At 42.5% G+C, this 21,075-nt stretch overlaps 2 protein-coding genes across 3 annotated transcripts in view; both read left to right on the top strand.

Annotated features, from left to right (window-relative positions):
* The window catches only part of LOC109772276 (F-box/kelch-repeat protein At5g42350), a 28,955-nt gene extending 21,470 nt beyond the window's left edge, over nt 1-7,485 (top strand). For both annotated transcript variants that reach the window (XM_073498119.1, XM_020330961.4), the window contains exon 2: nt 5,018-7,485. In XM_073498119.1, coding sequence (XP_073354220.1) covers nt 5,540-7,282 — 1,743 coding nt within the window. In that variant the 5' untranslated portion in view covers nt 5,018-5,539 and the 3' untranslated portion in view covers nt 7,283-7,485. The remainder of the gene's footprint in view (nt 1-5,017) is intronic.
* An 11,671-nt stretch (nt 7,486-19,156) lies between these two features.
* LOC109772324 (uncharacterized) lies at nt 19,157-20,807 on the top strand. The gene has a single exon (XM_020331003.4). It carries the CDS (start codon nt 19,218-19,220, stop codon nt 20,400-20,402), a length of 1,185 nt encoding a protein of 394 aa, XP_020186592.1. The 5' UTR covers nt 19,157-19,217; the 3' UTR covers nt 20,403-20,807.
* The last annotated feature ends 268 nt before the right edge of the window (nt 20,808-21,075 follow it).

Raw genomic sequence — 21,075 nt, 5'->3', positions numbered from 1 at the left:
ACTCTGGATGGACAGTTACACCTACTTTCCCTCTACATCTGCTAGCCCACCACTGAAAGAGGTCATGCAACATACTCAACTATGCCAGAGCCCATAATGGCTTGTGGCTGCACACGGAAGTTTCTAGCATGAATAATCTTAAGATCCCTTTGAGCCTAGGTGGCGGACCGTAGGATGATCACACGGGTACTCCGGGATATCCTAGGACAACACTGGATTCTCCAGGTGCCCAAACAAGCAATCCACCCAGATGTGTATTAAAGTTGCCACCTTATGTTGAACCATTAATTAACAATCTCACATCTGTCATGGATACACTCGAACCCAATCCACGTCTACGAGCATAGCATGGGAATATAAGCATAACGTAGAAGTAACTCCCAAGGTTTGATAACAAAACAGGGCAATAGGTTCTACCTCATCAACTACTTCCCAAACCCACAAGTTAATCACATCCTAATCAGGCGGTGTTTGAGGATTGTAACTAATGCATAAAAACTGGGTATGAAAAGAGTATGATCAATGTGTTACTTGCCTTGCTGACGATCCGCAAAACCTAGGGACTCGTAGTAGCACGCTTCGCACTCCGGGAATTCTATCGCAAACAAACAATAGCATACATAAGCAATCAATCACAGATGCACGGATAAAACTCAAATAAGAAGAACTAACCAGAAAGTTCAACTTAAGAACTCCGGTTTGCAAAAAGAATCAAATCAAACGGAGTAACGAAACTCAAACTGCGAAAGAAACAAGATCTGATTACTAATCTGGACTAAAGTCAAATTTTATAGTACCAAAATCTTGTTCAAGTTGGCTAAACAGAAAGAGGACTTAGAGACGAATATCTAGGCGCTTGAATCGCCTGATTCCGATAAACGAGCGAAAAGATAAACTAAAACGAAAATCGGATCAGAAATCGCGATCGAAACTAATCGCGAAAAACCCGAGAAAAAGAAAAACGCACGAACAGGCTAACGAGCGAACGTTCGTTGTCTGTAACTAACGGGCGAAAACCGTTCGTTAAAACGAACGTACGGACGAAAGTCCGCTAAATACTCTAAACTGAGAAAACCAACAAACCGATCAAAAAAAACGTAACTAGGTTTTTTTTTAAACCGACGGTTTTTACCTAAACCGAAAAAAACGAACGGCGAGATTTGTGAACTCCGGCGCGGCTCCGGCGGCTTCCGACGAGCGGGCGACGGCGGGGTGCGGCGCGGGGCGGCGGAGGGCGGCGGCGCAGCAGCAGGCGGCGTGCGGCGCGAGGCGGCGGGGCTGGCGGCCGGCGGCGGCGACTTGGGGCTCCAAGGGGGCCCCGGGTCCGGCTTTTAAAGGGGGAGGGGAGGTGGCTTGCGGGAGGGGCGAGGCCATGGCGGCGGCGGCGTCTCGGACTCCCTCGAGGAGTCCGGCTCGGAGACGACGGCGGCGCGGGGCTGGCTGGGTCAGCTGGGCCGCGGCCCAGTTCGGTCCGGCGGGCTTTCTTTTTTTTAAACAGATTCCGCCGAAAAGAAAATCCTAGAAAAATAAATAAAAATCTAAAAATACCAAAACAAATTTTCACCGTCTAAATAAAATATTTAGAACAGGGTGAACATTTTCTTGGCCTAAAATGCAATTTTTAAAAAATGCATTTTTTTCCTATGCAAATAAAATAGCAATAAAATCCGAATAAAATCAAATATTTGATTTTAATATTTTTCCTCCAATATTTCATTTATTTTGGAGAAGTCATATTATCTCCTCTAATATATTTTAATATAAAATATTTTTGGAGAGAAAAATAATTAAAACAAATAATCCTCGTTTCAATATTTGATAAAATTCAAATATGAAAACAGTGAAATCCCCAACTCTCTCCGAGGGTCCTTGAGTTGCTTAGAATTTCGAGGATCACGAAACGAAATGTAAATAAAATATGCTATGCATGAATGACCTATGTATAATATTCCAAATTGAAAATTTGGGATGTTACAACTTTTTAATCGAGCAAGCTCTAACCTGTTCATCCAAAGCCATACCTTTCCTCTCTTGATATGATTCATATCTCAAATGCTTATTAAAGAAATATTAGGCCAATTACCCAACATTTGAATATACAAAGGGCAATGATCTGACCTGGAGGAAATAATATGTGAAACCTTGCAATGAGGAAACATAGAAGACCATTAAGGGCACGCCACCACACGATCGAGATGCACCTTCACATTTCGAGTGGCTTCCTGTTTATTAGCATATGTCCAAGGAACACCTTGAAAGCCCAAATCAAATAAGTTGCACTCAGAAAGAACCTCCCGAAAGTTAGCCATGAGTTTTGACAATCTCTTTACGTGAAAAATGCTCATGTTGCCACATTGCTTCATTAAAATCACCCACCATAAACCAAGGACCAATACCCAGAAATTTAACTCGTCTCAAAAGTTCCCACATGACATACCTTTGGTTTGCCTTCGGTTTCCCATAAACAAAGTGCATCTCCATTTTGATCCATTACTATTACAAATATACATGTAAATAAAATGATCACCAAATTTGTTTAATTCCACGAAGAAACACTCATCCCAGAACACCACTAACCCACCACCTTTGCCTTTAACCGAAATAGTACTCACATTTTTTGATGCCAACCAATAATGCAAACTCTCGACATATTCTTTATTTTGCCTTGTTTCTGAGAGAAAAATAATGACCCAACATTATCATAAATTTATTCTCATAATATATATTTGATGTCTGAGTGTTAATATTTTTTTATATAAATGGTCAAACTTATCTACAACTTCTTTTAGGCAAATTTAAGACTTCAAGTATTTTCTAGTTAGAAACCATTATCTTTTCTTAATATAGTCTGAAGACATGTATGTTCTTCGGTTAAGCTTGGAATGACTTCATAAAGTAGGAACCTGGTTTCCCATGAGACATTTCATATGTTTCTTTTGTACAAAAGACTTTTCATACTTGTCTACAAAATGGTTTGGTCAAGCAGCAAGTTGTTTCTTATCAAACAAAATCTTGACAGTGCACTATACACTCTTGAATATGTGAGCAATTTCCCAATATGTTTAATCCAAAATAACAATAGATAAAACATGATGAACAAAATGGACATGATTATTTGACCACATAAAAATAAAATATTAATCAAAGTAAGCATGCAATCTATATGTAAGATAAAAGCATCATGCCCATGTCGATTGCAACCAGCAAAAATCCAAATACAATCCCTAAAACAGGGGACACGATCACATACGGACTAGTGGAAGAAGAAGCGTTCGCATCGAAAGCCATGTCGCCAAAGAGATCGTCGATGTTGAGGAAGTAGTCGTCATTGAGGAAATTGTTGTGCGCGGCCACATTTGAAAAGAAGCCAACAGTCACGCAAGAGCACCCCCCCCCCCCAAATGATTGTCTCTCTCGATCACAAGATATAGAGTTTCAAAGGCCTGGTGCTCCACTTTCATGGTGCACATTGTGAAGCGGAGTAGGAAATGCATAGGTGGCACAAAGCTTTGGAACCGGGAGGTAGTCACATATGTGTATATGGAATGGTTGACGTGTGTTGTCTATAGATAGAGGAGCGGCCTCTAATAGACTCCAGAAAATGAAACTGAAAGCACTCAAGAGCGAACGAAGGGGAACAATCCATAATTATTCTCGGTTTCGTCTCCAGTAGTGCAAAACATTTTGACCTTTTTCTCGCATGACAAAAAGAAGTCAGCATGCGCACGTGACACATGTCCTAGAACAGCTCGGCTTGATCACAAAACACGACACGTGTGCGAGATGAGGCGGGCGATTGAGAATGAGCATGTGTGTCCTACTCCCAGACTTGGTGGAACCAACCTTATTTGTTGGTCCAACACATCTTACATGATTGTGGTAGGACTAAACTTTCCACACACCTTGTCACGCATGAATGGGCCATATGAGCCTATGTGATTTTTCATTTTTCTATAAATTATTGAAACTAATTCCAGTGACTCCTATCAGATCCCAAAGGCACATAGATTTTTCTTATGGTTTCGATAAGATTATTTATATAGCGGTCTTTTGGTGGAGACTGTTAAGTTAAACACCCACGTTGAATTCCACGCTATAGTTATTCATTGCTTAAACATTGGACTCTGCCTCGAAGTTATGTGGAAAGAATTGGATGACAATGAGAAGTGGAAAACGAGTATTGAGGAGGCTCCTCGATAAAAAAATCAAGGCCATGGAACTCTTCTCTTGAAGTTGGATGGCGAGAAGGAACTTGATGGTGATGGAGAGGATAGGAGGCCTATAGATCCCACTCTGACGTCTAGAGTGGGACGGACCGACGAAAGGGTCGAAGAAGATGATCAGAAATAAGAAGATATGTGAGACATGAGATACTAGATCGATGAGTTGATGAAATCAAGGAAGAAGTTGGCGGAGAAGAGAAATCATTAAAAGTTGAAGACAAATAGAGGAGGTTACAATAGAAGAAGACGAGGTGGGTATGATACGCATAAAGGAGAAAGACGCAAGAAAGAGATGGAGGTGCATATATATATTGCAACTTGAAGAGACTTGGTTGGTGCGAGAGAAGATGCCGTATGAAGGGGAGATGACTGGCATTGTTCACGTATGAAATCATTAACGTGAACATAAACAAAATCGTCTGAGTTTTGTATATACTAGTCAATTTATACGTGCAATACACATTAATTTAGAAGTATATTAAGTGCATGCGGATATTAAGTATAGAATATTATTTGCGTGTTATTATATGATTAGCACTATATTTGGCATGAAATTAACTGCACGGTAAACGTGTTGAGCGCTCGACATTGAAGCGGTCTAGGTCGTTGGATTGACACGATTTGATGACCGAGATTAATTAGATCTGCCTCTTTGGGTCTTTTTATATTGGTATAGATATAGATAAAGAGAAAAGAAGAAATAAGTTTAAAAAGGCAATGAGATGTTATCGTAGAAAAAATATCAAAAGGATCGTTTGTGACTTCATCGTGTGCATTGCACTACTACTAAAAAGATGGGTTGATGTAAGTAAAAAGTAGTACAGTCGAACCCCATGCATGTTTGAGCTCATCGACAAAACCATGGTCACCTCCATCGCCCCACCTGCGCTGCAATCCACGCAGTCGACGCGACTCGCTCCCGGACACGGGCTACAAGCCGGCAGGCAGCAGCAGAGCCCGCGGCGCCATCCGGAAAAGGCCCCGTGAATCCCGCCGACGCGCGCGTTTCCATTCCCAATCCACCGCCACCGGTAACCGAGCCGTTCCGCTCTCGGCTCCTGCCCACTTTCCCCAACCCCCCACTCCAACTAACGGCCCCCACTCTTCTCGTCTCCCCGACGACATAATCCTCCAATCCAAGAACCAATCCCCGAGTCACCAGACCGGGCGGGGCCGCCGCGACGCGACGCCATGCTCTCAATCCCCTCGCTCGCCAGGGCCCTCGTCGCGCTCCTCCGCGGCGTCCTCCTCCACCTCCGCGCGCCCGCCTCCGCCCACCACCGCCTCTTCTTCTGATCCACCTACCTGCCCATCCCATGTCTGGAGCGGCCGCGCTGCGGAGATCCGGCAGCAACAGCCTCTCCGCCCTGCTGCGCGCCGAGGACGACGACACCGGCGCCCTGGCCGCCACCAAGCGGCGTGACGGAGGGGGGCGCCGAGGGAGGAGGAGCTGCCTCCGCCTGCCCCTCGGCGGCGCCGGCGGCTGCCGCGTCTGCGCCTGCGACGAGGTCGACCCCGCCCCGCGCCGTCGCGCGCCAGCGGACGTGGACGGGGACGGCGATGCGGAGGTGGCTGCTGACGGGGAGGACCAGCGTGTCCCCGCCGCGCTCCAGTGCTTCTCCTGGAAGAAGGGCCCCGCGGCCGCCGTGCGCATCGGCCGGGCATTGCGGGTCCAGGATGATGCGGTGGCGGAGGATGCGGCGCCGTCCCTCACGGCGCTCCCGGACGACGTGCTGGAGATGGTGCTGAGCCGCCTGCCGCTGGCCTCGCTCCTGGCCGCGCGCTGCGTGTGCCGGCGGTGGAGGGACCTCACCGTCGCGCCGCAGCTGCTGCGGCTGCGCCGCGAGGGGCCGCGCGCGGCCACGACGCCCTGGCTGTTCCTGTTCGGGGTCGAGGCGGACGGTGGCTGGGGCGCGTCGGCTGCCGCCACGGCCGTGCACGCGCTCGACGTGGCCGCGCGCCGGTGGCGCCGGGTCGGGGCGGCCCCGCTCAAAGGCAGGTTCTTGTTCTCCGTAGCCGGCGTCAGCGACGAGCTCTACGTTGTCGGCGGCCGCTCCGGGGGGTCGAGCGCTGGCTCCGTCAAGACCAAGACCCACAAGGGAGTCATGGTGTTCAGCCCTCTCACCGGCGCGTGGCGGAAGACCTCCCCGATGCGGGCGGCGCGGTCACGGCCGGTGCTGGGGGTGTTCGAGATGTCTGCCAGTCGCAGCATTGGCCACGCCCGCGCTGAGAAGCATGTCCGGCGCGCCAACGCCGGTGGCAAGTTCCGGCTGGGAGGCACCTCCGCCGTGTACGAGGACCCGCACCGGCTCTCGCTCCGGCGGCTCCGTCTCAGGGATGTACTGAACGAGGACACCGATTCCACTGTCCCAGCTCATGGTCACGGCAAGGCTGCCAAGCAACAGAAGCAGCCAGCTCAGGCAAGGCAAGCCCTGATCGCTGTGGGTGGCCGAGGGCCATGGGACGAGCCCCTGGTGTCCGGCGAAATATACGATCCGGTGACCGACAAATGGGCCGAGATCGCCGGGTTCCCCACCGACGTCGGCCTGGCGTGCTCCGGCGCCGTCTGCGGCGACACGTTCTATGTCTACTGCGAGTCCGACACACTTGTCGCCTACCATCTCGACGCCGGCTCATGGTCCGTCGTCCAGACGTCCCGCCCACCGCCGCGGCTCCGGGACTACACGCCGGCGCTGGTCTGCTGCGCGTCCCGGCTGTTCATGCTCTGCGTCTCATGGTGCGACCCGGCGAACCGGAGGGACAAGGTGGTGCGCAAGGTGTTCGAGCTGAACCTCGGCTCGACACCGCTGCTCCAGTGGATCGAGGCGTCGGCGCACCCGGACGCGCCCATGGATTCCAACGCGGTGTTCGCCGCCGGCCAGGACAGGATCTACTCCGTGGAGATGTTCAGGATCTTCGGCAAGGTCCTCGATTTTGCCACGGCTTGCCGTGTCTCCGGCGGCGAGCAGAGCTGGAGCCGCATCGGCCGGGAGAACGCGGCCGCGGAGGCCGACGCCATGTCCTGCCGGCTGAAATCCATGGCCATGCTGCTCCTCTGAAGATCGCCGCTGTCTACTCTGTTTTCCTTTTCCACTTACACTGATGATGATTTGTTTTTTTCTTCCACGAGCTGATTGATGTGCAGCTCGGTACAGCCATTCCATTGCATTGCCAGATTTGCCTGCAGCAATTGCTGTGATTGTTGATGCTGAGTTTGTTCAACATGTTTTATAAAAGATGATTATACAATCTTATTATGATATGATGATACCAGCCTCAATCAGACTCACTTTGTATTGTATGGTAGCAAGCATGTAAATTTGACAACTTGGTCAATCTACATATGATTGCTCAGACAGCAAAGAGAAACGGCATGTGACTGTGCATGCATACACTCTACACTTTTCTTAATGTAATACAGGTTTATTGACAAATCACTGTCGATGGTAGTGGGACTATCACAGCAATCCTGCGTGGATGATTAAGGTTTGTCATCATTAGTGTTAGTTCATGGCTCCATGCGGTTGGTACAGGCAGCTCCAGCCAGGGCCGTGGGTCTCTTTTAAACTGTGCTGATGTGCAAGTGCCATGATCCAAATTTTTGGCATTTAAGTATATGTATATTTTATGAAGGAAAGGGTGAGAGATGAGGACAGATCTGTAACCCGTGCAAAATTGTACTCTATCACAGATCTTGACAGTACTAGTCTACCCAATTGTATAGTATTTTTGTACTTCCGTTCTGAAGAGCCATTGCATTAGTTTACCTCTGAGAAGGGATAAAATTGGAATCTTTATCATTCCGGTTGGTGATCGGTCACCTCTTCCGCTTAACATCTTGCCGTGAATGTCATACCAGTTGAGAATTCATTGCCTAAAAGAAGGAACAGTTGAGAATTAAGACCAGTTCTATCCATATTTTATCTAGAACTGACACTGACCACTCACTATTATTGTTGCTTTTAGAAGAGATAGAAATCACTAACAGGACCAGCTTTGGGGCCAAGAGCATCTGTCGTTACCTTATCATGAACCAGAGCATCATTTTTTCCTTTTCAAAAAAGAGATGAAAACCAATCCAAAACATCATCATATCATCAGCTTGCATTGCAGCAGCGATCACCTTTTTCATCAAAAAGAAAAGATAAAAAGATCACCTTGCAAAAACATGTCATGCAAAAGTACTACCACTAACCAAGATCAATTGGCACCATCTAGCTAGCAGTGGTGGTCAATCGGCCAATAATGATGATGTGATGTGATGTGCTTGCGGTGGTGCCGGCCGGTGGCAACCTCTTGGGCCGGCGCTTAACTGCCAGAGCTCAACCACGCATGTATGAATGAATGGGCTGGCAAATGGCCACTGCCCTTTACTACTAGCATGGCATAGCGTCCAGGGTACTGCTGAACACAACATGTGAGGATCATAATAAGGGTTGGTTCATGAATATGATCATGGATTCCATCTTGCAGGCAAAGAGAATTCCACTGACAAAAGACACGATTATGCACCTCTGTCTTTGACGAGTTCATAATCATTTTCGCAGCTGACTCCTACTCCCTGTCATGATCATGGTGCAGTCAAAACTGTTGTCCAGGTAAAAGTACAAGAAGAGAAATGGTGTAGTGAGTAGTGACATTGCAATGCCCAGAAAGGATGATAACAACAGTTTTGTTCCTTGCAGGTGGTTAGCGGTCAGGATGAGCTTCCGTGGTCCACGTCAATCTGATGAACAGACTGTTTCCAAGCTTTTAGCTCCCCTGTTATGTCGTTGGTGAGGCATCACAGCCAAGGCAGCGGCTCCTCAGCGCTGCCGATGTGATGCCACCCCACCTAACGGTCTCTGCACAAGGCTTGAAACTGAAACAATACGTATGTAATATCTGAGCAGGACTACTGAAGTATGTATGTGCAGATAGATCCAAGATCCCTGACATTTTGTTCAACCCACGTTTTGGTCAGGATCATTTCAAGTGCGCTGCTTTCTTCTTCAGTAGATGATATTAATATTCAGAAACAAAAAATGTGCCTTTGGACCTAGCTGATTCTATCACGCAGACTAACATTGTAGCCAACATACTATTGGCGACGATGGACTTTGGAGGTTCCCCTTCTATTGTGGATTCCCACCGATGGTTTATGGCAAGTTCTTCATGTTAATAAAGTTGCTGCCACCATTTATTTTGTCAATCAGGTCCTTGACAGTGCAAATAGGCGTGATTTGACATCCGCAAGGGGCTAATTCAAGTGCTGCATTGTGTTACTTCTCTCTACAGGTCTACGTGTCCCATGCACAAACTTAGTGAAAGAAATCGGATGGCATAGTCTTCTCTCTTTTTTTGGCGGGAAACTTTCCATCTATTCATCATCAATCATGACTACAACGAACACCAGAAATAAAAAAAAATTGCATCCAGATCCGTAGACCACCTAGCGACGACTACAACCGCTGAAGCGAGCTGAAGGCGTGCCGCCGTCATCGCCCCTCCCTTGCCGGAGCCGGGCATAACTTGTTGTAGTAAACAGTCAGGAAGTCGTCGTGCTAAGGCCCCATATGACTAACGCACCAGAACAGCAACCGCCACCGATGAAGAGAAGCGTAGATCGAAAGGATCCAACCTGAAGACACACGAACAAAGACGAAAAAAGACCGGATCCGAGCAGATCCACCAAGGACAACCACTGACCGAATCCCGCGAGATCCTCCGGAGACACACCTCCACATGCCCTCCGACGATGCTAGATGCATCACAAGGACAGGGGCTAGGCGGGGAGAATTTTGTTCCATCTTCAGGGAGCCACTACCGTCTCGTCTTCCTGAGTAGGACACAAACCCTAACAAAACTTGAAGAAGCACCTAAAAACGAAGCCCTCCTGCCGGCAAGGGACGGGACCCACCGCGCACCCATGGCCCTAAGGCCACAGGAGACGTGGCAGATCGGCGGCTCTGCCAACGGGAGGCATAAACCCTAGCCGCCCTTCCTTTGCCCTTTTTTGATGGTATCGGAGTGCCCAGTCGTGATTGGGTGGCATAATCTTCAATTCTGAATTTTTTTTGTTTTGTTAATACAAGTCAAACATCTACAAACTTGTACCCTGGGTAGCTTTCTGGTGGCTCATATCAACTCTGAAGTTAATAAGAGCACCTAGAAAAAGTAGTACATATGGTAAAAAAAATTGAATAAGTTAGGATAAATGTCACCATGTTTTATATTTTCACCATTTCCAAGTGTATATTTCATTTGGAGGATGAACATTCGACCTTTTAACCACTTGCGTACAAAAAATGCATTTAGACACATTGAAATGGTAGCATGTTTGTCGTAAAAAAAAGTTTCTACACTTTGTCATAAATGTGATCATGGATCCCATCAATTGTCCTACCAGGCAAGGAGAATTCTAGAAAGAAAAGACAAAAATATATTGATGGGTTCATAATGACTTGGCTGCTTACTCCCTCCCTGGCATGATCATCATGGTGCAATCAGACTGATGGCCAGGTAAAAGAGCAAGAAAATTGGTGTAATTATTAGGAACAGTTCAATCTCTAGAAATGATGATAAGTACAGGTGCTTAGCAGTCGGGTGATCTCTTGTAGTCCATGTCAATCTGATGAACTGGCTGTTTTCAAGGTATTAGTTATTGGTGCGACATCACAGCCAAGGCAACAACTCTTGAGAGACGCCGATTTGATGCCACTCAACAAACTAAATGAAAAAAAATGATAACTTGTGCTTTGCAGTAATTTTTCATATATGTGAATGCACCTTGACTAAAGCCTGACATATTGCATATGCAGCTAGAAAATTCATACGAGTCTAACTGTGCTTTCACTCTTTGTCATGGCTTACCTTCAGGTTTCAAGGGACAAGCTACTCAGGGATGGATACTAGCCTTTGGCAGCGCATGTGCAGTGTTATCGAATCCCTCCTAAATATATTGCTTCACACATCCATGATGAGTTCTTCTGGTTGCATAGCGAGCATATGCACAAAACCCAAATGACACGACGAATGATCAACTGCCGCATATATCTTGTTTGACCTTCCATGCCAGCTGCGTTATCAGATCACTCCTAAATAATTTCTGAAATCATTTTCGCAGTTTTCTTGAGAGAGCAACCTAGGAAATGATCGTTGCCTCCATAGTATCCATGATCATTAACTCTGGCGACGTGTCAAAGGCTCCATCTTTTAATACACCGGAAGAAACACATACGAGCGTCATGCTCCCACCATCAGGCTTCATAACTACTAGAGGAGCAAGGCGTGCAGGTGATGGGCAAAAACTACAGACTATGAGTCAACAAGAAGGAATAGAGCTTGTTATATCAAACTATTTGATCTCGGTCTCGTTAGTTAATAATTCTTTCAACTCCAAAACGAGAGTGTGCATGCTTTTTGAGATTTAATTTTTCTGAGCTATTTTTGGAAGGTACTAAAAAATATACATGTAAACAAAATAGATATACACAAAAAAGAGTTCATCTAACAAATAACAACAGCCACTTATATAATCCTTTTAAAATCACATGTAATTTTCATGTATATTTTTTAATGTGAGCAAAATAACAACTCACCTATTTATACTAATTTATTTTACTTTTTATAATTTGTACCTTATTATGTCAAAATAATATATTAACTCGTGTATTTCCATCATGCTTAGCATATTTAACCAAATTGCGATGCTGCTAAATACTTACGTATATTGTTTTGTGTTGAAATTCTCATGTGTGCCATTTTTGATACCTTTGTGCTAATACAAATGTGTTCTATTTAAGTTTCAGCCATAGCTAAAAAAAATTCATTCAATTAAATCTTTCTTAAGTACAAGAAAAAAAATTGTAAACCCTCATGTGTCAACAAATGTGTATAGTGTATTTGCATATGTTCGCACCAACTTTAGTGTTCTTGAGGACTCTAGAGCATGTGCCTCTAAACAAAATCTTCTTAAATATTTATTTCATTAGTTTGTTCACATTTTATGAAAACAAAATCAAAACTCATTCACTTTTAAATACAAATCATGAAACATTATCAAAAATCTAATACCCTTTAATGTAAGGCAATCTTTGTACATGTTGGTTCCTCTCTTCTTCTTTTTTGGTATAGATTAGGTTTTTAAAAAGTATATCTAATAATTAGAGGGCAGCAAATTCTAGATTTAATATCGGTTTAATATATGGTATTGTTGGCATAAATTATGTGGGGTGGCATTTAATACTACAAAGACAAACATGAGGTTTAATTCAACGGTGATGTGCACTTTGAGGAATAAATTAGATAACATTTCATATTATGAGTTTTTAATATTCTAACCACTTGAGATTTTGAAAATCGTACATAGTAACAAACTGCATAAGCTATGAAATACGTAAATAAATATTTACATGTGAAGAAACAACTAAAACAATTTTAAACTTATTTATTATGCACAAATTCATCAATTTGATGTATGGAATAAGCAAATAATGAAAATATTTAATTTTATACCAATGTTGGAATTCAAGTTTTTTTTTACTCCCTCCGTTCTATGGTCCGTTAATTCTTGAAAAGGCAAACTTCAATTTGACGAAGTTTTTGCAAGAAAATATGAACATCTACAATACCAAATTAGCAAAATTAGATCCATCATCAAATTCATTTAATATTTTTTTAATTCAGTAATGGTTTCATGAAAATTGTTAACATTTTTTTTTTCAAAAATGTATTTTAAAATATGGTAGTGTAAAATTCGCAAATTTCATTTCGTGTCTTTTTTCTAAAAACAATACAAAACCAAAAGGTAACACTTTTCCATTTACAGTACATGTGCAGAATTTATGTTATTTATAATTAGTATGAAATTTTAATATTAATGGTTAAAAACTAATTCAAATTAATATTAAATAGACTTGGACTGCTTTTGAATGGGTGAGAGAGAAACACACTAAATTCGATACATGAGACTGGGTAATTACTCAAGTGACTGAGATAACAACACTGGAAGCTGAAACAGAAGTCACATGACTTTGCAACAGTTTCCAAGAGACCATCAAGTGCGATGAACTTGACATTAATTATATTCCCCTCCACTGGATTAGTTCTGATATCTGGTTTGTAAGATGAAAGATATGGCCAATTGAAAATATGGGAAACACAAATACCAAAGAGGTTAGAGTACGGGACGCATCGCCACCGCACCATCGTCTCTCTTGGACCAGTAAATATGCGTGTAACCAGTCCCCACATAGAATCGTTCGAGGAAGCTCAATTATTTCCCACTTCTGTAGTAATTTTAAGTTTATATGTACAGAACTGGCGCGTCTTCAGATTGGCAATTTGGCATCACTGCAGAAAACAGTGCCTATAATTTCAGTATTCAGTACAATGGTCAATGTATTATAGTTTCTGTAAGATTTCCCGGCTGTGCTATTTTTGAGGTTTCCAACCACAGTGGAAATAACTCTGCTCCTCTCTTCGGGGTTAGAATGTAGAGTAGAGTTGGTATTTGTTGCGCAGAGCACTAGATCTTCTGATAAGGGCAATTTATGTTACTGTGTTCTTCTGGTCACTTTGTTATCCTCTCCTGTTCAAGGAACTACGCCATTAGCATGATCTGCTTATTGCCATGTTATTATACGAGAAACAAGCACATTGTTCATCCAAAAAAAGGAAAGAGAAGCAAGTGCCCACTGAATTCAGACAACGACTCCTATATTTTTTTCTTCTAAAAAGGAGGTTGAAACTCTTGGCCTCTTACTCCTATCTAAAATGCCACACCCCACAGCCTGACCGGCTTGTCTCCTCCAACGCCAAGCGCCCGAGTTCTGGTGCTATATCTTGCGTATTGCGGGATGTAACACTGTCTCGCCTGTAGGGCTCATTGTATGCTCGTCTTAGTGGGCCGGCCAAATGGAGCTGTTATGGAAGGTTCTGGATACCAGTTTTAGAGCTTTTCATGTGTGTGTTTTTATTGGAGTTTTTTGGTTGTCCTTTTTCAGTGCATTTTTATTGCTTTACTTTGTTTTTCAGGTTTTTTATTTGTTTTTTTCTTTAATTTTTCAAATACATGTCAGTGTTTGAACATTTGTTATATACACATTGAACAATTTTTAGATACATGATGAACATTTTTTATATATAGGTTGGATACTTTTTAGATACACATTGAACCATTTTCAAATATATGTTAAAACATTTTATGAATACTAGTAAGGTACACGTGCATTGCATGCATGAGATTTGGTAATCAAATTATGAATAAATACCACACTATAGCATGTAAGCTTTGAGTCATATATGCATGATGTAGATGTTCGTTTAATTCTTATAGTTCATCTCATCCAAAATCAATTAGTTTTATAAAAAAAATCTATTTTAAGATTCATGAAATTGTGCATTGTAAAGGTAAAAACAAAAAGTGACAATTCATTTAGAAAAAAAAAGTTTGGGCAATTAAGATATGGAATATTCTAGAGAACAAAGGAGAAGTGCTTGTGTTTTGAGGTTTGTGCATTATGCTTAAGTTCAACCATGGAGTCTTCTAGATTGTACATGTGGCAGAATCTGGTGGAATGTAGATGATATCCAACGGCCAGTAGTGCTCGGATTTGCCATCTCTGTACTATCGGATTGGCTTCATCCAACAACCAACTTTCAAAGTTATTCGCACACTATATAGGTGTATAGACATATTGAACATTTTTTAAATGCACATTGGAAAATATTTCAATACACACTGAACACTTTTCATAAATGCCATGAACATTTTCTAAACATGTGTAAAACATTTTTAAAGTGTTACGAATATTTTTAAGTGTCACAAACTTTTTTTGAATGGTATGAAACCATGTTCATATTTACACTAATTTTTTTTGCATTATATAAATATGTCATGAACATATTTTTGAAACATGTGAATATTTTCTAAATAAGAAACAATTTTTGAATGCTAAGAACAGTTTTTACAAATTATGCGAACAAATTTGACACCAAACACTTTTTAGTGCGTGCTGAAATGCATAGCATAGAAATTAAGGAAAATATTTTGAAATAAATATATTTATATTTCAATCATTTCGGAATATATAAATAAAAGAGAAAACAGAAAACAAAAGAAGGAAAAAAGAATGAAACTAACCAGGAACGGAAGGAGGAAGCAAACAAAGCGAATAAGGTAAAATCCGTTGCTGGCCGGGCAAGTGCTCTGCATTGTAGGCGAGCTCCCTTAGAAGGAACCAACGAGGATGACGGATCAACTATTATTTGGTACTACCTCCGTTGCAAATTATAACATGTCTTGGGTATTTCATTATAGACTACATATGGATTAAAATGAGTGAACAAACACAGTAAAATGCATTCATATACTTTCGATTAGAAAAAAAGTTAGAACATCTTATAATTAGAAACGAAGGAAGTAGTTGATTAATCCCTTATATGGAAGCACAATGATGGAAATGTTGTTTTGCATGTTCCATGTGTTATATATAATTCAAACTAAGAAGTTAGAAGAAGAATAAGAAAATTTCAAATGACCATATATGATTGTTTCCAGGTTAGTTTTGAAGCATTAACAGTGCAAATTAATAGAACTTGTGGCAGATGATCTATTCACAGTAGAATCTTGTTTTCCGCAGGCAGAACCCAGGAAGTGTATAGTGTATGATGAATAGATTCAACTCTTAATTTGGTATGTGAACATGCACACAAAAGAGCTATATTTTGTTTTCCGAACTAGGCAAAACCTGGGAATTATTAGGCAAGGGCACAACTAATTGTTTCACCAAAATGTCAACCGAGAGTCCCCTAATTGTTTCGCCGAAATGTCAACCGAGTCCATAGTCTTTGAAAATGCACATCTCAGTCCTAATTCTTCTTTAAGTAGATCACCATAGGTCCTACCGCCACATAGTGAATATTTTGCAAAAGGAGAGCAGGGTCGTGAATTAGAATAAATGATTTCTAGGGGTCTTTTTGCAAAATATAGATTATGTGATGGTGGTCAAAGTGCCATGCAAGCCATTAGCACGAGTCCGAGGTGAATAGGACCAGCGATGAACCACTTAAAGATGTATTGAGACTGGGATATGCATTTTCAAAAAATAGAGACTCAGTTGACATTTCAACGAAATAATTAGATTCACCCTTGTATTTAACTCAATTATTAGCTTATTATGCACTATGCATTTCAATTTGTGCAATGTTTTAGTTTGCCAGAAGGTGGGGCTGGGCAAGATCCAGGATTTGGCTCAAAACAGTGGCGAAGCCACGTTGAGAGGAGTGTGGTCAATTGACGACACATGTTTTTGGCAAATCCTTTGTACACAAGTAGAAATCATGTAATTTTTTATAAAATTGGTGAGAATACATGTATTTGACATCACAGATTTGAAATGACATCACAAACTTCTGATCCTGGCACAACCACCGGCTCAAAAGATGTTGGAGTTGCACCCATTTTGCAAGTGGGCGCACATCATGTTTTCATTGAATGTCCTTGACCTATCTTAATGGGCGTGATCAAAATATAAAATCTTGCAATATCAACATGTCAGGAGAGAGTGTTCCAAAAAAAAAGAATTACGTCACCGCCTTCCTCACTATGCAAATGAATTAGGTGATTTGGAATGAGAAATGCTAATGTTCCAAAAAAATGCCACCAACTTTCCTAATGTGCTTGAAAGAGACAACTTGGTGCATCGGTGTATCTGCACCTGGGTGTGAAGAGTAAATATTAAAAAAGCTAAAATAATTTACATGAAAGAGGCCGAATAACCATCATCATATGAGTGTTTATGGTGGACCACTGACACAAGAAGACGTTGAAAGTGCCATTGATTTTGGTATGACACTAGGTGCGTGCAAAATTTCGTGCTGAATGAACATTCAAGGAGCTCTTGGAAAAAATCAGCTCTGAACATTGCTTTTCTATACCTTTTTTTTTTACTAATAAAGCAAGGTGCGTTTCTCCAATTTTTTCATCTGTTCACCACCGAAAAGATTTTTGTTCTATCCAAGGTGGTACTAAATTTTTTTGTGTCCATCTGTTAGAAAAGAAAAACAGTTTTGTCCCGAAATTTGTACGTGGGCCGCGCACGCTGCGGCTCAGCAAAGCAAACCCATTGGTTTCCTACCCATGCATCTGAAAAACATAATTTACCGCATGGGGCGACAAAGAATGGGCCGGCCCTTTGTTTTCTCTATTCTGTTTCTATTTTTCTTTTCCTTTTTTATCCTTATTTTTATTTTTTATTTCCAAGATTATTTTTATTTTTTAGTTTTTTATAAATTCTAATTTTCATTTTTTCAGAATTCCTTTTTTTTTCAGAATTCCATTTTTTGTTTGTACAATAAGTAGACTTTCAGATTTTATTTCCCAGTTTCACATATGTTTGAACTTTCATTTTTTTTCTTCTCATTCCATTTTTTATCAAAACTCTAAAAATGTTCGCATTTTAAAAAATATGCTTAAGTTTTCCAAAATTTTATGAGATTTGAAAAATAAATTATATTTTAGAAAATGATATGAATTCCAATAATATTCATGTTTATTTAAATGTTCAAAAATTTAAAGTATTTTTGTATTTAAAAAACAATGTTTTAAAAATTTGTTTTCAATGTTTAAAACATGTTTCCATTTTCACAAATTATTCACAGATTCTAATAAAATTGTTTTCTTCAAAAGAGGTTCATGTTTTCAAAAAATGTTTGAAATTAAAAAAACCATTTCAAGTTTTGTTTATTTTTTTCAAACTTAATGAAATTGCCGAAAAATGCTCGCATTTTTAGATGAATATTCAGAATTTCATAATTATTACTTTATTTGTTGAAAAGCTCAAAAAAGATCAGAAAAATGAAAAATGTTTTGAATATTACTCTGCATTATGTTCTTAAACATTCGTGTTTGCCATTTTTTTAGCAGGAGCTGTTTGTTCGAATGGCTATCAGCTCGTGGTTGAGATATTGAAGTCATGAGTCTAATCCTTCAACTCAGCGGTTGTTTTAGATTTTTATTCATGTCTTAGAAACAAACGTTGTTTTGGTAACTTCCAGTAGCCTATCCCAGACGCGAATTGTTGTGCATCCCACATGCCATTTGATGATAAAAGGGAATATATTGGTTGGCTAGAAATTGTAGGCACATGCCAATAAAAGAGGATATGCTGGTTTGGCTTTGATTAAAAAAATGTAGGCAAGTAAGCGCTAAAATAATTAAAGAGAATAAACCCTGGTAAAGCAGGGGTTATGCGCTGATTATGGCAATGAAATGTCATTCACTGAATTAGTAACCCATCCGGTTATGCCATCATAGGAGAGAGTGGTGGAAGCAACTATGCCCCAAAGGTCACCGTGCAGCCACAAAATGAGGAGACAACCATAACATAGACACGGAGGCGGACCCAGAGAAAAAAAAGACACGAATTGAGTGGTGGCCACCACACCGACCAACCCCAGCACTATCAGGATCTCGCGGGTCAAACATGACTGTGAGAACACCGCAACTCCTCACTCTGTCGCCCCACCGCTGCGGAGACCGCTTTGATGGACACATCAGTTACCTTTCCCGATGCTTCTCGCAAAAAAAAAAACTCCCGTTGCAACGCACGGGTATATATGCTAGTCTTTTCCAAAGTTTCTTTGAGACCTAAAATTTGTTACTCATTTTTCTTATAAGAGCTACTCGAATGTTCATTCACCATAAAAATTTGCATCCACCTAAAGTATTCTGATTTTTACTATTTCTTTGAATTTACTAGTATTCGCTAATGCAGATGAGTCTGGGCTCAGACCTGAATTACAGGTATATTGTGTGCAATCTAAGGAGTGCTTTTCCCCTAAAAAAATAAAAATTCTAAGGAGAGCTTTGGACCAAATACACCCTTGTTTTCTAACCACCCCTCAAAAAAAAAACCTTGTCTTCTAACCCTATCTCAGTCCGAACTGGCCGATGGCGGCGCGCCGCTCCACCACGCCCCGCCGCCGCTGTTGCTTCCCCGCAACCTCCGCATGCCCTCACGCCCAGTAGTCCCCGCTCGGCCTCCGCTCCTCCGCGCGGCCTGTCTCCTGTGCATGTCCGCTCGCCAAAGCCGCCACCTGCTTGACCCGCTCCTCCGCGCGGCCTGTGTCCTGAACGACGCCCTCTTTTGCTGGATGTCGATGAGGAGTTGCTATTTTTCTTCTCCTTTCCTCTGTGGGATCTCTAGAGCGGCGTGGAGGCACGCGGTGGCCGGCACTCCGAGCCTGAGCGGGAGCCACAACCTGTGCCACTTGCCCCTCCGGCCTCCCGTGCCGCTCATTGCTCTTGGCCTTGCCGAGCGCTTCTTCTCTTCCTCCTCATCCAAATCCAAGCGCCCCACCAAGAAATCTGCCGCAAAGAAGGGCGCGCCGACGGACTCTGCCGCCGGCGGCCACCCGTTCTATGTCGTCCGCAAGGGGCACGTCATCGGCATCTACAAGAACCTCGCCGACTGTCAAGCTCAAGTCAGCAATTCGGTCTGCGATCCTTCCGTGACCGTGTACAAAGGCTGCTCTCTGCGCAAAGAAACCGAGGAGTATCTCGCAAAGCGCGGGCTCAAGAATGCTCTGTATTCCATCAATGCAGCAGATGCAAGAGATGAGTTGTTTGATGGTCTGGCTCCCTGCCCTTTCCAGCAACCTGATGGAACTGCAACCTCTTCTACTCCGAAAAGGTCACAGGAGAAGGAAACAGGACAGCATCCCAAAGCCGCTGAACAGGAGCCATTACCTGATAGTCATCTGTCCTGCATTCTTGAATTCGATGGTGCTTGCAAAGGGAACCCTGGGAAATCAGGCGCCGGCGTGATAATAAGGCGACCGGACGGGTCCGTGATCGCTCAACTACGCGAGGGTTTGGGTGTTGCGACGTGTAACGCTGCTGAATATCGTGCATTGCTCCTGGGGTTGAGATATGCTGCCAACAAGGGATTCAAGTATGTCCGTGCTCAAGGCGATTCTAAGCTCGTCTGTAACCAGGTCCAGGATCTCTGGCGTGTTAGGAACGATAATATGGCAGACTTGTGCAAGAAAGCTAAGGAACTCAAGCGGAAGTTTCTTCAGTTTCAAATCAACCATGCTTTGAGGAAATTTAATGCAGATGCTGATGCCCAAGCTAACTTTGCTGTTGAACTTCCTGTTGGTGAAGTTCAAGAGCAGTCAAACTTCCCATGCTAGCTAGTGGTTGTGCGTTGTGCTTCTGGGCACTTCGCGTCCTGCTCCACCTTTTTTTGCTGCCACTGAAGCTATGTGACATCTGCTCATTTCACATTGACAGAAACAAGAATTCAAAGTCGAGCAGTTGGTGCGTAATTTGCGGTTGATCCGTGTGGTTGCGAGCTGGAGTCTAGATATTGGGATAAGAAGTGCAAGCTGAGGAAATTGTGCCTAGATTTTGGATGAGCTTGAGTAGAAGCTTGGCACTAGTATTTAACTTGCTGATATTAAGACTGCATACAACGTTTGATACGATTTGGTACTCCCTCTGTAAACTAATGTAAGACATTTTTGCAGTTTACATTGAACTGTAAAAACGTCTTATATAGTATACAGAGGTAGTAGCATAATTAATTGATATTGCCTCGCAATTTATCTGTCTTACAACGTTGTTCAGAGTCGCAATACTACACTTTCAAAATACTAATTTAACCTCTAAGAGTGCCTTTGATTCAAAGGAATTTTAGGATTTTTGAGAATTTGAGTTCTTAGTAATTTTCTAAAAGAAAGTGATCGTTTGATTCACATGATTGAAATCCTTACGAATTATTATTTACCGATTCAATTGCACTCTGTTTTGGAGCAAAATTACCATCAACTCAAACCATTGTTATAATTCATTTGTTTCTTTCTA

Source organism: Aegilops tauschii, chromosome 5, assembly GCF_002575655.3.
Source record: "Aegilops tauschii subsp. strangulata cultivar AL8/78 chromosome 5, Aet v6.0, whole genome shotgun sequence".
Lineage (NCBI taxonomy): Eukaryota > Viridiplantae > Streptophyta > Magnoliopsida > Poales > Poaceae > Aegilops > Aegilops tauschii.
The sequence above is the reverse complement of the archived record's forward strand: the minus strand, read 5'-3'. Positions and strand labels throughout refer to the sequence as shown.

Bases quoted from the DNA above. Each gene is read 5' to 3' on its own strand.
- LOC109772324 (XM_020331003.4), top strand. From the start codon at position 19,218: ATGCCCTCACGCCCAGTAGTCCCCGCTCGGCCTCCGCTCCTCCGCGCG.